Source organism: Vulpes vulpes, chromosome 3 (assembly GCF_048418805.1).
Source record: "Vulpes vulpes isolate BD-2025 chromosome 3, VulVul3, whole genome shotgun sequence".
In the NCBI taxonomy this organism is placed as follows: Eukaryota; Metazoa; Chordata; class Mammalia; order Carnivora; family Canidae; genus Vulpes; species Vulpes vulpes.
The window spans coordinates 37,592,834-37,610,637 of record NC_132782.1 but is presented as its reverse complement, the minus strand read 5'-3'; the positions used below and the strand labels follow the sequence as shown (position 1 = coordinate 37,610,637).

Here is a 17,804-nt window from a genome sequence, read left to right as displayed (position 1 = left end):
AATTTCAAGATTAACATGTTACTTGAGCTAAAGAGAAAACTTCTCGAGTTTGGGTTTGGGGTAGACTTTAATAAATCTAACAAAACTTGTAAGTCGATTTTTTTCTGAAGTGAATTCTTGGCATTGTTCCTCAGGTCAGTGTTTGTTTTGCTCATTAGGCTTGAGTGACCTCTCCCTGAATTAGGAAGTTATTTTGACCCCCAAACAAACAGCAACTATCATAGTCCTTGTTCAGCTTTCTCAGCTTCCTAGACTCAGAGTATGTAATATTTTTACCAGAATGCAAGAAGACATGGCTTCATTTCTTTTTTCTTTTCTTTAAGTTTTATTTTTAAGTAATCTCTGCACCCAGTGTAGGGCTCAAACTTACAACCCTGAAGTCAAGAGCTATACGCTGACTGGACTGAGTCAACCAAGTGCCCTGTGGCCTCCTTTCATTTTATCAGTTCCTCAGTTGTATTTCAGTTTCAAGTTTTAGCTTATCATTAGAACTAAGTAACATAGTTCAGTGCGTCAACTACACAGAAAAATGTTTCTTATGCATTTTTACTGAAGCAAAATGTGTTGTATAAAAATGTAGATAAAAAAGTTGAGATATTTTAAAATGTAAGTGGTTGACTCTGAGGCCAAAAGTTGTTTAAATAATGTGAAAACACATTTTTTAACTGTTATAGATGCCCACTTTACTGGCAAACAGCAGTTGTGGAACCGAAAGCATGATCTGAATTAAAATTACCTTTTGATTGGATTAGAAACTGTGTGTGGTTCTAGTTATGCTAGGAGGAGAATATATGTCCCAGAATAAAGGAAAGACTTGGAGCCTAAGAAAAGACCAAGTTCACAGCAGATCTGACCTCCATCTGTTGTGTAGGTCAGTGCACATGGCTGAGCCTCTCCAGGCCTCAGTTTCTTCATTTGTAAAATGGAGTAATTCCTGCCTCATGGGTTCAGCCTAGAAGTTAGGGTCACTATCATACATAGCAAATCTAGGCTTCAACACCAAGAATGACTGTGTTGAGTTATTTAACCTCTTTGGGTTTAACTGCAGTTTTCTCATCTCTGAAAGCAAGAGGAAGTACCAGCTCCTGCTCCAGAGCCCGGTCCTGTGAGCAGAGCCAGTTCTCGGTGTTGCTCGTTGGGGCGGTCATTAACGCTTCCCCATCTGTCTCCCAGCACCATGTCTCCGCCTCACCTTCTGAGGATGCTTTACAGAGAAGTTAATCCTTTTAGGTGTTGCTGGTTCCTTCACCTAATGTGGAGGATTGGAAAACATAGGTGGTGTTGACAAATTACTCAAATTATAAAGTGAGTTTGTAGGTAATCAAGTAAAATGAGGCCGCACGTTTGCAGGCCTAGTGCAGTGCACTCCTCACAGATGCTCAGCACGTCTTCTTCCCTTGCGAAAGGAATAACAGTCTCAAAAGAAGTCATAAGAATGGCAACTCCATAAATTAGCACTTTTAGGTTCACCAAAGTGCTTTTGGCCATCGTGAATCCTTTTCTGGTCATATAATATAAAATTTTAAAAAATTGAAAATGCTTTTCATAAACCTTATCTTTACTAAGTAATCAGATTTGTTCCTAAATGCAGCAAAGATATTACTATACCCATTGTATCAATAAGGAAACTATTACTTAAAGGTGTTAGGTAATTTCCCCAAGGTCACACCAAAGTGATAAGCAGGATTTCCAAAGAGGCTTAATAGAATCTGGGAAAAGACAGACTCTCTTTAATGGGATTCTTGCTATACTTTATCAGAGATGAGTATTTGCTACATTCCAAACAATGAGGCAGATATTTTTCTAGTTTGGGCTGAGTATGACTAGAACTGCCAAAACCGTTTTTGTGTGCAGGTTTTATACGAACATAAGTTGTAATTTCTCTTAAGACCAAGAAGCAGGGCTGCTGGGTCATGTACGTGTGTATTAAGCTTGATAAGGAGTTTCATATTACAACTGTTTTCCAAGGTGGCTACACCATCTGCATTCTCACTGGCAGCATGTGAGAGTTGCAGTTGTTCTCGTCCTCGCCAGCATGGTACTCAGGTGTTTTTTTAAAATCAGTTGAATAGGGATATAGTGGTACCTCGTAGTTCTGAGTCTCATCATCTGACTCGCAGCGAGTTAACTACCTTTCCATGTGCTTATTTGCCATCAAGTGTATCCCCTTTGGTCGGAGTGTCTGTTCCAGTCTTTTGCCCATTTTTTCATTGGGTTGGTTATTTTCTTACTATTGACTTTTAGAGGTTTTTATACATTTTGAATACAGGGCTTTTGTCAGTTATATAATTTACACATATTTCCTCCCAGTCTGTAGCTTACCTTCATTCTCCTAACAGTACAAATGGTTTAAATTTTGATGAAGTCCAGGTTTTTTTTTTTTTGTTTTTTTGTTTTTTTTTGTTCTGGTTTTCAGGTTTTCACATCATAGGTAAAAACCCTTTACCTAATTTTAGGTAACAAATACTGTTTGTTTTCTTCTTAAAAGTTTTATATTTTATATTTTATGTTTAGATCTATGTTGTATCCACTCTGAAGTAAGTTTAGAATAAGATACATGGTTTTAGATCGAATTTTGTTTTCCTATTGCTAATCCAGTTGTTCTAGCACTATTCGTTAGAAAGACTATTCTTTCCCCCATTGAATTACTTTTGCACATTTGTCAAAAATCAATCATTCATATTTGTGTGGATCTATTTCTGGAGTCTGTATTCTCTTATATTGATCTGTGTGTCTGTCTCTTACTAGTACCACACTGTCTTGATTACTGTAGCTTTATAGTAAGTCCTAAATCAGTGTGATTCTTTCAACTTTTTCTTACTTTTCAATTTTGTGTTTAGCAATTTTAGCTCTTTGGCCTTTCCACATAACTTTTAGAATCAACTTCTCTGGATCTACTAAGAAAAATCCTGTTAGAATTTGATTAGAATTGCATTGTACCTATAGATCAATTTGGCAAGAATTAACATTGTTTTCTGTGCAGTCTTCCAATTCATGAACACATAATGTCTCTCTCTATTTAGGTTCTTCTTTAAGATTTTCAGCAGTGTCTTGTAGTATTAGTTTCTTTCTTTCTTGTCTCCATGCCATTTTTCCCGCCACTGGCTGGGATTTCTAGTACCTGATGTTGAGTTGGAGTGTTGAGAGTAGACATCCTCACATGGTTCCCAGTCTTAGAAATTATTTAGTCTTTCATCATTCAATACAATGTTGCCGGTAGGTATTTCTATAGACACCCTTTTCAGGTTGAGAAAATTCCCTTCTACCCTTGATTTTCAGAGAATTTTTCTATTATGAATAGAAGTTGCATTTCACCAGGTGCTTTTTCTATACCATTTGATAGGCTCGTGTGTTTTTTCTTCTTTCGTCTGTTAATCTGAAGGAATCGTGTAAGGGCTGGGGAGTGAGAGAATCCAGAAAAGAAAAAGAAAAAAATGGGGGATTTTCCCCATGTACTCTGAGCATCCAGAAAGCCCTTTCCCTGAGCCAGGCTTCCTTCCGCTAGAGCCCTCAGTTCGTGCAGATGTCTGCTCCCAGATTTCAGACTGCATTGAGTCCAGTCTGGGGACAGTGGAGGGGAAACACTGGTGAACTCTCTGCTGTGCTGATTTGGTGGTGGTTTACATTCTTCCCCAGACCCTTCAGCCAGGATGGACTTTTTTGGAGTTTTTAAATGGCTCCTGCGTTTCTTTTGTCCCAGTTTAATGGCTGCATGGACTGTACTTGCTTCCCTTCACCTGTAATTAACCCGCCTTTGCTTCCTTCTCCACCAGCAGCAGGCATATGATTAGACTGGTTTGCTGAATTATGTAACCTGTACATGTTGAAAAATTAATGCTAATTTGAGGTTACAAGATGAATTTTAGGTATTATAGGACCTAAGTAGTATTTTTTAGTTGAGTGTGAGCAATAATCACTATAAGTGAAAAGCCCATCAAACTAAATTATAGGAATAGTTTAAATTGATATGTTTCCTAAGAATTTATCTCTGACTTTATTTTTTATGATCATGTGTTTTGGGGCCTGGGTGAAGGTTTCCCCTAGAGACCTATCTGTGGGGCATGAAAAGGTGGAGGAGAGGCAGACCTGAGAGTGAGTGGTCTTCATGTGAGTGGAGCTGTGGAAATGTCAGGTTATTGAGAAAACTGTCCACACCATACGGAAGAAGAGAGGAAGGCTGTTGAAGAGTTGTACTTTGTTTTTAAACCCTGAAGGATACTCTTTTTGCTTTCCTATTTCACGTATTCTTTGTAGCCCTTCTCACTCCTAAAACTGACTTGGAGGCAATTAATTAACAGGGAACTGGAACGAAATATAATAGCATGTTTTAGGATGTCTTCCCTCTGACAATAGACTCTTTTTTTTTTTTTTTAAGTAAAGAACTAAGAGATACCTTGGTAATTGCTTTCTTTTTGCTATTTTTTTGAGGGGAGAATATAATCTGTTTGCCAAGCCGCCATAGGCTTGATTTGTCCCAAATTACTTGTTTTTCTCTTTACTCCATGGTATTGTTCTAGGGGCACATACATGGAATACCCCCACACAACGTTTATTTATTTCAAATGAGGAATCGCTGCTACTTACACCTGCGATGTTTGTGGTTTGTTTTTTTTTTCCCTTTACCCAGGATCAGAATTCAGGCCATAAATGAAATCGGAGTTGGACCGTTTAGTCAGTTCATTAGGGCAAAGACTCGGCCGTTACCACCCTTGCCTCCGAGGCTGGAATGTGCTGCAGCAGGGCCGCAGAGCCTGAAGCTGAAGTGGGGAGACAGTAACACCAAGACCCACGCAGCCGAGGACATGGTGTACACACTGCAGCTGGAGGACAGAAATAAGAGGTGAGACGGCAGCAGGGAATGCGGGACGTTCTGTGGCTGCAGCTTGCAGAGCATCCTCACCTGTTCATTGGGCCTCTGATAAAACACTCTTCCTCCTGGTTGAAAAAGATTTCCTATGTATGGGGGTCCTGCACTTTGTACCCTCTGTTCTCCGTTGAAAATGTTACAGACTGACATTCTGAAGACCCTGATTTGTCGACATGTGAGAATCTTTATGTGTTTTTTTTTTCCTTTCGCCAAGCCAGGTAATGGAGAGAAATGACCCAAAAAAGAAAACTGTCACATTTAAGTCCATGCTACGTGACAGCGTTCTATTAGTCACAAGCACGGAGGGAAAAATAAAACTCAGGAAGAGATGTTAGCTTTTTAAATATTCAGCGACCATCAGGACAAACATGTTTACCAATCTGAAATAGCTGTGGTGATGTACAGAGGGGGATTGTACTCTGTAACTATGGGTAATGCAAGATCAAATTAACCAGAGCAAACAGGAGGTTCTTTATAAGACTCCACGCCCAGGAAATACTCTTGGCCATAGAAATCAAATCCAACCTTTCACATAGTATTTATTGAGCCTAACTTCATTTCCTCTGAAAATGGCCTATCAGAAGCTGGGCCTCTGAACTGTATGTAGGAATAATTCAGATGCAGAATAAAAGGTAATGATGACCGAATGTTCTGTGACCAAAAGTCCAAATCAGAGAATCAGGTGAAGGAGGTGGGGGGGGTGTGTATGGCGGGGGTGGGGGGGTGACCAAAAATCCGAGACACCCTGACGGAGCAGGTACCTGCTTCTACGTCCCTGTGGCCCATCTGCTAAACACAAAACCCTTTCTATCTTCCCACTTCGTGCAGCACAGCCTCTTGCTCCTTCACACAGGGAACTGGTGTAGTTAGCACAGAAACCCCCATCCAGTCTTCACCCCCTAACTCTGGACTCAGCTGCTTTGATTCCTTTCAGTGCAATGGAGCCCTGCTGGGGGGAAGGCCCTGTTTGAGTGGGGGACCTCCAGTGGAGACCAAGATCAAGGAAGAACAAGCCCCTGCCTCCAGCAGCATAATCCCAACCCACAAGTGGTCTCAGAACATTAATGCCCGTGGAGAGAAGTGCTCTGGGAGGCTGGAGGAGGCAGGGGCCATCTGGTTGCAAAGACCAGGAATGGCTCTTTTGAGACAGGTGACATTTCAACTTGACTTTGAAGGACGTTTCAAGCCCAGTCATTTGACTATAAAAGAACAAAAAGTGATTGTCCTATTTGAAATTAGTCCTGGTGTGGAAAGCACAGAGAAAATGAGGCTGCTTTTGGTAGGTCCATTAGAGATCAAATGCATTCTCGCTCGTAGACAAGATCATTCATCTCACTGTGCTCTGTACCTTTGGATGCATGTTCATTATTTTACTGGCAGGGGACTCCTCGACTGGAGAGGGCTGGCAAGAACGAGAATTATGGACTAACAGAAATCCTGGATAAATATTTAAACCTAGCATTTGGGGAAATTTGTAAAGGAGCCTTCTGGTTTTTTCCCCTGGGTTTTTGGCTGCCCTTTGGTGGTAGAGAGAATCTCCATTAGAGGGCATCCTCTAGTTAGTGTACTGCTTTAGAAAAAGCAAAGCCCAGAAACGATTCACACTGGTAGCAGAATTGGGATCACAGGGAGGCCTGCCTGGTTTCTTGTGCGGTTGCCTCTGTCATTACCCCCAGGAATGCGGGGAGAGCAGAGGCTCTGCGCCCTGCTGTAGCCCTGCCCTGCACAGGCGGGGTGTCTGCGGGGGGCATCTCGGATGCAAAACTGTACAGATGCCCGTGAATGCTGATCCAAATGAGTATGCTGTCATGAGATGTATAAATAAAAATAGACGTCAGACAGAAAAGGGTGCCGAATCCAGTGATCAATTCATGCTATTTAAAAAAAAAGGGGGGGGGGGAGGAGGCCCAGAGATGGCACTGTTAATCAAATAAATGACTTGCCTAAATTTAAATGGCAATTTAAGAAAACTTACCATTAGGAGCATTATTTTTCTTAATTTTATGATCTGGAGACCAAATCTATCTTTTTTAAATTAGATTTGTCGGTGCTCTCAGAAAGTTATTAAAGTGATGGGAGTATAGAACATAATAAGTTCTCGTTCTATTTGTGGAACAATTTTCCTGTGATTTAAGAGGATGAAACTTGGCCTAATTTGAGTTTGAAGATGACCTTCCTTAGTGTCTTGAAACTGAACTCTTGTATCGATTGGCCCTTAAATCCAAGCCTGCCTTTAACTCTGGATCTTCAATTCACAAGGATTAGGGAGAAATCATCTGAGTTGGATATGTTAGAATTCTCGTGATTAGCATAGTTTCTGTCCCCGCTAGTCTCCTCGAGGTTCTTTGCGACTTGGACCTGCCTTGTCCAGTTGAAAGTACCTACATTCATTCAAGGAGCAGATTTTTTCATTGAACTTGTTGCCACAGTGATTTCCAGTTGTGACTTTTGGGAAGAGTACACACATTCCCCAGCATATGCATTGATTTCATTAACTACGAATAAGTTCTTATCGTGTGTGTGGCAAAAATATTACGTGCCCTGCTTGTGGCTGAGGTGAGAACCAGAGGTAGACTTAATTGTGGGTTTAATTTCTTTTCCGCACCGGCACTCGGCATTGAAAGGGAGAGCCGCCAAAGTGGGAGTTGTGCAGCTGTCCTGGTCAGCTATGAAAGTAATGTTAGTCTTAAAACATTTTGCAACAGAAGCACAGCAAAAACTAATAACCCCGTGCTTGGCAATGATGAAATTAAAATTGGCTTGATTTGGCCTCTGAAGTATTGGTCTTTCTCCTCATCCATAAAACAGAGGCTACACTAGGAGGTGAACTGAGTCCCTTCCTACCTTTTTCACATGAAAGCACTGAATCTGTGTAGGTCATGTGTGAGCAAAATCCTTTACAAAAGGGTGTCTCTTGTAAATGATTAGGGCACACGGTCTATTTTTCCTTCACTTCTCAGTCTCTGCTTTGGGCAAATAAGAAAAGAATGGGAAAGCTACTAACTTCTTTAAAAGTGACCTCTGTGCTGCTTTGTTTCTGTATTTATTCACCTCTCAGTCAAAAAAATCTGAAATGAGCCAGAGATTTCTAAGTATAACGTTAGGCCAAAAATGTATTTCCAAACTTCCTAAAGGACAGTTCTATTTATCGAGCACCTACAAAGTGCCAGACATTGAGAGCTTTTGTCTGCATTATCTAGTTTTTGAATAAAAAAGTGAAATATTTTCTATGCTGATAGGATTTCTCCCAAAAACTTCTACCAGCTAAATGAAAAAAATGGGTTGTTTTTGATAAGTTGACTTGAATTTAATTTTAATGATTATTATGATTTCAACTTATGATTATAAGCTTAAAATTAAATGAGCAGAGAAGGTTTCTCAGAGGAGATAAGAGGGTGTGTGAATCTTAAAAGGGTTCCAATCTTATCATCTTCTGCAAAAGAGCCTTTAGGTTGGAGACCAGTGATAAAGACTCAGGATTGGGTGGAAACCAAGGATACAATCTCCAAAGCACAGATATTTCTTTTTAAATTTGGGGCTATTTCATGTAAAATAGAAGGGATCCCGAAAAGGATCCTTGCCTCAAGGTAAGTCAACCTAGAACTCATCTCAGTCACCTGGACTTGCAGTGTTGAAATTTTTTTCCCCCTTGAGCAGGACATTTGTTTTCCCTGTATTCAAGCTTTTGACTCACAAGGCTCCCAGCCCAAGGTCACTGACTACATATTGATGTAGCAGCTTCAGAGCCGCGCTTTATATTTATATGGCTGAGTTTATTCCTTGCAGTTAGAATATAATCATTCAATCATCATTTTTTTCCTGATTGACTATAATGTGCCAAGTCTTTTGAAGTATGTGACTCCCTGTAAGGAACTTATCTTGCTGAGAAAATAAGTTAATGGGACACAATGAGCATACAGCACAAGAGATTTTATTCAATTTCAGCAGAAAAACAAAAATTATCCTAGTGTGACCATACAGTGATTAAGTCTATTATTCTTAGCCAGTCTAGCACAGAAGATCTGAATGTCTTTAGTTCCTGTGTATGCAAGAAGGGTATACACCCAAAGTAAACATTTTCATAATGCTGCATTAACCTAATACAAGGATTAGAATAACAAGATCAACTCATGCCTTTTAAGATCGTAAGGCTGTACTGACGATTTTTAAGGTGCATTTGTCTGTGTTATTGAAATGAAACGTTATGCTGCCCTAACAGAATTTGAGTTGATGCTGATTCTCGTCCTGACCCTCATGGGTCCATGTTCCTGATAATTGTACACAGCATCGAGATGAGAGGAACTTAAGTTCCAGGAATGCATTTACGGCTAATCTGTTGTTCGGGTTTAGCCAGATAGCCAATGTCTTTTACAGCCCATGCATTTCCAGCAAAACAGGGATGGGAGAGAGGGCGCTAATAAGACTGGATAATTACCGGTTGCTCTCCATTTAACTCTGCCCTTGTGCCCATGACACTTTTCCCCTCATCAGACAAAATTGGGCGGGGGAGGGGGCCTTTGTTAATGTGCCCAATATGACTGTTTACTGTTAGGGACAGAAAATAATCTATAGGAAGAAACCCTGAAGAAATACACACTAGGCGATTAATAAAAGTCGCCAGAGTGGATGAGCACTACAGGAGAATTGAACTTTCTTAATGTGTGCCTGTTACAGAACAAACCCCTGCTTCTGTTTCTCAGAGCATATTGCTGAATAGATACAAGATGCCAGGCAACTAGCTCAGGGCCTGCGGAGACCCTCGGTATTAGTTTGCTTTTCTGGAATAGTCCGGATGCACATGATCACCCTTGTTGGGTAAATGACACTGTGATATAACCTTCCATCACCAGAAGGCAATTGTGGTTCTCCACAGGGGTATCAGATCTCTGCTGTAATCCCTGATCTGTTACTGAGCTTCTAGATGGCTGGAGGCATGTCCCTTAACTTCTTTTTGCCTTAGTTTCTACCTCTGCAAAATGGAACTAATGATGCCTGTCTCCAGTCCCTGAAGGATTGGGGGGGGGGGGGGGAGCATCCTATGTCTTAGAAAAGCATAAAAATTAAGCCTACAAAATAAAGAGTAATGCTAGCTTGGTCGGTTTTCAGGCTGAAATGTCAGGTATGGGCAGAGCTAAGTGATGCTGAATGAACTGTTAGAGATCTTAATTGGACCAGAAGTAAAAAATTCAGATTACAGGGTTTTTTTTTTTTTCCCCTATTTGAAAATAGATTTTTTTTTAATCTATTTCAACATAAATAGAATGGAATTGGATAGCAATTTTCTCAGCATTTTTTTCCTAAGTCAGGTAAGATTGAGGCAAGCCCATTAAAATAGAAATAGACAACCGAAATTTGAAAGACTCTGGGAAGAGTATCCTTGAAGATGAGATTCCCTGCATATGCTTACTTGAAAAGAAAGCAGAATGGGAGGTTTCAGGGTTCTCAGGTGGTCTTCATCCTGAGATCCTTTTTTTGAAAAATAAGTCTCTTTTTTAATATATGGATAACTAAGTACAGTTTGAACAAAAAAAATTGAAAAAAGGAATTACCTATTATTCTTTGTAGAGTGCTCATCGGTACCTATACTGACATTTTATTTCTTAGGTTTCGTTGCATGCTCCCTTTTCTAACGAAAAAGTATTACAGCCGGGTCACCCACAAGCCAGTAGGCCTATACGCAGCTGAGAACGTGGGGAGATGCTCCCCGACATCAAAGCTAGTTTAGGAAATGCACCTTCCCTGCTTCAGGTGTCCCCACATGATGCCATCTGCTCCCATCTGCTTCTGCATAGACATGACGGGACTCCGTGTTCTTGGTGGAATGAGGACACATACTGCCCATTCCTGTTTTGAACTTCTCCATTCCCAAACATGGGTTCAGTAATGTAGGAGATTGTCCCTCTCTCCTCTCCATGCACATGGCCCATGTCCAGGGGGATCAAGAGAAAATGGAGGCAGTGACATGTCATGTTAAGGACTGTTACAGTTCGGGACTGGGCTGTACTGAGCTTACTGTGGATTTGTGGTGTTGTAGAGCAACTTTTGAAATGTGCATCTTCAGCCTTTAGGACACTAGAGGTCAGTTTAGGTCAACAGGTAGATCATTGTGGGGCGTTAATATTAACGAGCTACTGTTAGCCTGTAATGGGCCTCTCGGGCTTATAAGGTAGCAACAAGGTAGTAAACACACAAAAACCTTACTCTTACCTCATTTTCTACTATGAACTTAAGTGATGGGCCATCCAGGGCATTCCTGGGTGATTTTTCTTTTCCTTTTTTTTTTTTAAACCAAACTTTTGAGGAAATAGATTTTTAAATTCAGTTCTTTATATATCATTTTACTCGAACGTGGTTTAAAATAAACAAAGACGTAACGTGTCTGAATTTCTTCCTTCAGTTGCACTTCACTGCAAAAAAGGAATCTTTCATAATATGTTAAAGCCTAAAATATCGAGGTTAAAAGTATGACCTTCCCCTACAATTTCTTGAAACTGTCAAGAATCTGTTGTTTCTGCCTTCCTAGCGTAAATTTAATAAGAAATCGTAGAATTTACTTGCTCCTCTCATTTAGGATCTCATAAACGTTCCTGCCAGGTGAACAAGATGGTTATTATTATCCCAAATGTCTGGAAGCTCAGCCTGGAGAGTAATCAGCTTGTCCGAGTCCGTAGTGAAGGTAACAGACTGTGCCTTGTGGCCAAGGCTTTTATGCGTCTTTGTAGTAGAACAGTTTTTTTAAAATAACTATTAAATTGGCAACACAAAAATCCATGCGTGCTCGCTACGTTAGAAGGGTTTACTGTCAAGGCTGAAGCAAGTTGGAGGCAGAGCCATAAAGAATTCATCTAGACTGTAAACTTTCAGTGACCCACCTGACCTTTGACTTATGTTTCCCCTTCCGAGTAAATATTTTTAGTATGAGAGAGCATTTCTTCCCATTTGTCCTTTCCCTAGGTTCCATTAATGGGCTGCACCGATACAGAACCCCATCTTCATGTGCCTTCAGCCGCCTGGGTTCACCGGGACTGTGTTGGGGGGCGGTGGTGGCGGGGGGCGGAAGGTACCCACGTGGACAGCTTTCTCTCTGGCTCAGGAAAGCCTAAGGGGATGCAAGTAAGGGATACCATCCTGGGGGCATCCGTCAGGCTTCTCCAACATTGAAAAACAGGGTAAATTGCTCATCAACCTTGGTGTCTCATCATTAATAACATTAGTATTAGTATCACGACAAGGAGTAGGCATTTCGTAACAAGTGCTGCCTGCCTGCATTATCCTGTTGGATTCTCACAACCGCCTCTGAGGGGGGACAGTGTTCGTCATCGCACCATTCTACGCAGATGGAGACAGCTCACATGGCTGCCGTAGAGCCCACGATCGCCAGGCTGTTGAACCTAAATTCAAACTCAAGCCTGTGGCCTGCAGAGATTCTTTATACCCACTGTACCTTCTGTTCCTGAGCCGATGGGGCAGCTTTACAGGTGTTCCCACTGCAGTCCTCTTACTTGGTCTTCCCAGGAGCCCTGGGTCATGGGGCTGATGCCACCCAAGGTACGTGGCCATGGGCAGCAGGGGTAGAGAACAGAGCAGAAGACCCCTCAGAGGCTGTGCCAGTCTAGGCCCCCAGCTCGGGGTGACTGGTAAGGAGCTGTGGCTCCACAGGGGTGCCGTGGCTGCATATGCCTCAGCCTGAACTGACACTGAAAGTGCCCAGTGACTTCACTGAGCAGTTCCTATAGTCCAGGAACCGTGCCACCTGCTACGCATATTTCATTGCGTTTCTGTAGCATCGGAACATCTCCACAGAGTGGGTCCCTTGTTGCCTGGGCCACCCTCTCACCCTCAGAAGTCAAGGGATTGAGGTCTTGGGGAGAGACTTTTGGCCGTCTGTTGATTATGTAGGCACCTCAGCTGCTCCAGATTCTCCCCATTCCCAGCTGATTTTTTTCCCCCAAGCTTGGGGCAAGGCACGCTGAAGTGATCTGGGTCTGGGCCTGTTGACCCCTGGTGGCGACTCTGAATCCCAGGCCCTGTGGAGCCCAGACGCTGACCCGGGGCGGGGGGCGGGCAGTGGAGGGGGGTGGAATCTGCAAAGCTGGATGGCTCCTGTCCCCTTTCCATGGCAGAGACGTGCTCTAGGTGCTTGATTCCATATAAAACGTGTCGCCTTCGATCATTGTGTCTTGGCGCGTAGCATGCGTTTAATTCTATCACCAGAGGCCTCTGGCTGACTTATTAATGGGTTTTAAAATGAAGGTGGCTTAAAAAAAAAAAAAAAAAAAAAGATTTAGGAGAAAAAATTCAGTTGGTCTTTGTAAAACAAATATTTGATGAAAATTTTTAATCTCTCCCCGGGTGGTCCTAGCCACAGGGTGTTAACCTACGGAGCCTCCTACAGAGGCCACCATGCAACTGGCATAAATCACTGGCTCCAAAGAAAGAAGATTCTTTCTTCTCCCGCCATCTTGGGATGATGGAAAATAAGTAGAGGGCTGCGGTACAAGAGGGACTGTCCTTTCCGTGTTGGCGTGTGAGCTCTCTGGGTGGCAGTGGTCGCCCTCGCTTGAATCAGAAGGTACCGCTCAGAGGAGGGAACTGAGGACACGGACCAGGCGAAGCCGTGGTGCGCGGGTGCGCTGCGCCGATGAGGGTGCGGGGGGCGCCCGGGTGGCCGGGGAGGCAGCGTGGGACCAGTGTTAGCCCTTCGAGTTCTCAAAATTGAAACCCTTCGAAGCCCCGAGGGTCGGAGTAAAAGCGCGGGACGGCTGTTAGGGGTGGAAGCGCTGTCCGGAGGCCTGAAGGGCGCGGGGCTTCCGTGAAGGATCCTGTGGCTCGCGGGCTGGCGGGACGCGGCACGTCGCTGGGGTCAGCGGACCTAGGCCGGATCGCCCTTTGTTCAAAGTAAAGAGGCCGGAGACCAGGCCCGACTGTGGTGACCGCTTTCCCACCTTCCTCCTCTCCCGCCCACAGCCTCGCCTCGCACTCCCTGCCTTCGCTCTACCTCTCGCGTCTCCTCGGGGAGGAGGCGGCCACAGGAGACCTTAACATGATAAACGTATGAACCTCTCAATCCTTTGCACACTTGCCGTCCGTGTCTTCAGTGGCCCCCGTGGCCCTAGGCCGCCCGTCGGCTCCCTCTGACCTGGGCCCGTGTGTCCAGCTCAGGACCAGGCCTCAAGAGGGCAGGACACCGCCTCTTCTCCGAGCGGGTGTTGGGGCTGGGGTTGGCCCCGCCAGCTGTTCGGGAATGTTCCTCCCAAAGCTGCGAGGCTTCCTGGTGTCTCCCCTGGCCGCCGTGCCCCTTGCACTCAGGAGAGAGCCTGGGCGTCCATCGCCTCCCTCCTCTCACACAGGGCTCCGTCCCTGGCTGGCACAGTGACAGGCCCCGGGCTCCTTGCGCGCCTGTTCTAAGAGGTCACAAAGCAGGGCAGCAAGCAAGTCATGACTTCTTGTTGCCAAAGTAGACAGAGGGTGAGACTAGAGAACCGGTCAGACACGTGCTCATTCTAGAAAGGACGGGAGGGAGAAAGGGCTGCCCCTTCCCTCCTGCCCTCGGCTGCTCCGCTGGCCGCGCCAGGCTGCCTGGCCCCGTCCCCAGCTTCCTCTCCAGGGGAAGTCCCGGCGACAGGGTGGGCCTCCCCTGCCTGCCTAAAGCCACCTTCCCTGAACGCAACGGGCCCAGTGAACCGGCCCGGACAGCCAGGGCGTAGATGTCGACCTTGAGCTTTTTTCCCTAAAAGCAGACGCAGCCTCTCCCGTTTGCCAGTAGCGCTGTCCCCAGACTTAACCCCGTGCTCTCATGGTGATTTTTAAGGTCCTTCGTTGTAGCACCTGTTTCCATGGTGCCTTCTATACTATACGTTGGGGTGCCGCGTTTCAATTTTTAAAAACTTGAAATGTGGCAGTAAAAGAGCCAAACAATAAATTAAAGGAGGGGGGGACCCCAGCCCAGTCCATAAGCAGGTTTTGATGTATTAGAAAATTGAGGTGTATGCTCTTTGCCCAACTTAGATGACACCGGCGAGTTAGAGTCCTGAACTGCCTCCGTACAGTTCTCTGTGACCGTGAGTGCTCCTGTCCACGCAGATGGGTTGACCTTATTTTCGAAAGGACGCGGCCTCCCTAGAGCGGGGCGTGGCGGGGAAGCGGTGCTGGTGCTCGCTGTCCTCTCCAGATGTGCCCGAGGCCCGGGCTCATATGGCAAGTTTGTCTACTTAAACCGGGGGTTCCGCTGTGCTGCGTAACCAAGGGCGGTTGCTCTGGGCGGAGACCGGCCCAGGTGAGGCCACGTGAACGAGGAGCTGTTGCCTCGGGCATCAGCACGGGTGCCCTCGGCACGGAGGGACGTGGCGGGCCCTGGGCAGGTTGCCATGGTATTCGCCGGGTCGGAGTGGACTCTGGCTTTCCCGGAAATCGCTGGTGTTCAGCCCTCAGTAGAAGGTGCTTCCTTGCCCGGCAGAGCAGAGGGGGTGTTAAATAGTGACATGACTGGGGCTCAGGGACCCAAATTGTGAAGGCTGCTGAGTGCCTTTTTAAAATAAGGATGGGCTCTGCGAGTTCTCTAAAAAAGTTGTTGAATTTTAGACTCTTCCATCCCTCCTTCCATCCATCCCTCCCTCCCTCCATCCTTCCATCCCTCCCTCCCTCCAACCTTCCATCCCTCCCTCCATCCATCCATCCCTCCCTCTATCCATCTCTCTATCCCTCCCTCCTTCCATCCTTCCCTCCTTCCATCCTTCCCTCCTTCCATCCCTCCCTCCATCCATCCCTCCCTCCATCTCTCCTTCCCTCCCTCCATCCCTCCCTCCATCCCTCCATCCTTCCCTCCCTCCATTCCTCCTTCCATCCCTGCCTCCCTCCCTCCAGAGGGACCTTTCTCTGGCACAGGGAAACGCTGCTGCTTTCCGACAGCCCTGACCGTGCACAGGACCAGCCAGCCCGCAGGGATTTGCTCTTAGTCATCCTTGAAGCCACAGGGCCTGGCACACAGCAGATGTTCAAGAGACGTTTTCTAAATGGATTCATAGTTGCTGCCTCCCCACCCCCCCCCGGCCATGTCAGCCTAAGAGTCGAGACATTTTCCGTCATGATTCAATCTGACCAACTTCCAGCAGTATCTGAAGACGGCGCGTTGTCCTCAGACTCTGGCACCTGGGAGCATTGACAGGCCTGTCGGCGGTTCTCAGAATGCCCCCAGGCTGGCAGGACTCAAATCCCGAACCTACAGAAATCCTGGATAATCTGGAGGGGGGGGGGGGGTACTTCCAGAGGTTCTACCTTTAACTGTAAAACGACAAACGACGATAGTACACGCTAGTTCCAGGTAATCCAGTTTCACTGTAAAAGGGCACATTTCTCAAGACCCCGGGGGAGACCTGAGGCCGGAAGGCCTTGCTTTCTACCTACCTGCCTTCCGTGCTTACGCCCCCTAGAGATCACAACTAGCAGAGTCCGGAAGAGTCCGGGTTCCGGGAGGAGGAGGATCCAGAAGCTGCCAGTTTATACACTGCCCAGTTCACCTGTGCCGGCTTTTCCATCATTTTAGCCTGATGGATGATTCGGAGCAGAGCATCTTTTTTCCTCCTTCTAAAATGTCTTCTCAAAGATCTGTAGTCTCTAATGTCATCTTGCTGGTTTGGGAAGGGGCTTTGGACGCTCTTGCAAAAGATCGAGGTTAAAATTTAAGGGATTTTCTGGCCACGCCTCAGTTATTTGGGAAATTCAGGTCAAGAGCGCATTTCTCAGGTGCCCAGGTAGCGTTACTGTCGTGGCCTAACCCCGAGTCGAAGGTGAGCTCACAGTGATGACGAGCTTCTCTTCGCTAATGGAAGTTCAGGCGGCTGATGGCTTCTGCTCCTTCCTCCAGGTTTATTTCCATCTACAGAGGACCCAGCCACACCTACAAGGTGCAGAGACTGACGGAATTCACGTGCTACTCCTTCAGAATCCAGGCCGCCAGTGAGGCTGGGGAAGGGCCCTTCTCCGAAACCTATACGTTCAGCACGACCAAGAGCGTCCCCCCGGCCATCAAAGGTTTGTAGGCAGTGAACCCTGGCAAGTTCTTCTGTGGGCGGACGGGAAATTACCTTACGTACACTCCCCTCGGTCAGCACCCTTGAAGCCCAGCCACCTACCAGGAGAGAGGCTGCGGGCGGGTCTTCTGCGGGAAGGAGGGCACCTCCCCAGGAGGCCTTTCCTCAAGTCCGTGGGAAGACGGACTGCAAATCAGGTGGTAGGCTCCTCCCCCCAGGGCACAGCTAAGGAAGAGGAACAGTCTGGAGTGACACGCCTTGGGTGGGACCGTGAGGGGTTTGTGGGGGGGTTGAGGATCGCCCTGCCCAGGGACTGTCAGGAGGAACCGAGGTTGGGATCCGCCTTGGGATGACTCTGGTGCCCGACCCCGGCCCCTTCCGTAGCCTGTGCCCCGGGCCCCAGCCCTTACGGTGCAGAGGGGCCTTCGAAAAAGTGCAGCAGTGGCCTGGTCTCGGCTCCCTGAGTATTTGTCCGGAGGCCTGCCGGTGCCCAGTTCATTCCACCCCTTCGTGGGGACAGGGAGTGAGCAGAAGGCCCTGTTCCCAGGCCCTGCCTCCCCTGGGTCTGGTGAGCCCGTCTCTCCAGGCCAGGCCCTCCCCGCCAGCCCCTCCGCGCTCAACTGGGGCTGATGGACTCGCCTTCCCAAGGACGGCTGGCCACGTTGAGGGTCTCCGTGATTCTGTGCCCCTCTGAGTGTGTGCTTGTGGACGTTGGAGCACAGAGTTGAAAGCACTTGAATTCCACGTACGTTTTCTTCAGAAGGGCAGTTCCTAACGCTGCCCCTTGATCAGATCTTCTTACTCTTAGGTTCAGGAAATTGTTGTCTTGGCTGGAAGACCGTTTTGTCTGATAAAGATCCCTTATCTTTTTTCCGTAAATTGCATGGTGTTTTGGCCAACTAACTGCA

The 17,804-nt window shown here is 46.0% G+C and overlaps 1 protein-coding gene across 3 annotated transcripts in view; it reads left to right on the top strand.

Moving 5' to 3' along the window:
* Nucleotides 1-17,804, top strand: part of FNDC3B (fibronectin type III domain containing 3B) — a 337,274-nt gene that overhangs the window by 304,903 nt on the left and 14,567 nt on the right. For all 3 annotated transcript variants that reach the window (XM_072752211.1, XM_072752212.1, XM_072752213.1), the window contains exons 23-24: nt 4,628-4,840; nt 16,731-16,897. In XM_072752211.1, the coding sequence (XP_072608312.1) occupies nt 4,628-4,840; nt 16,731-16,897 (380 nt within the window). The remainder of the gene's footprint in view (nt 1-4,627; nt 4,841-16,730; nt 16,898-17,804) is intronic.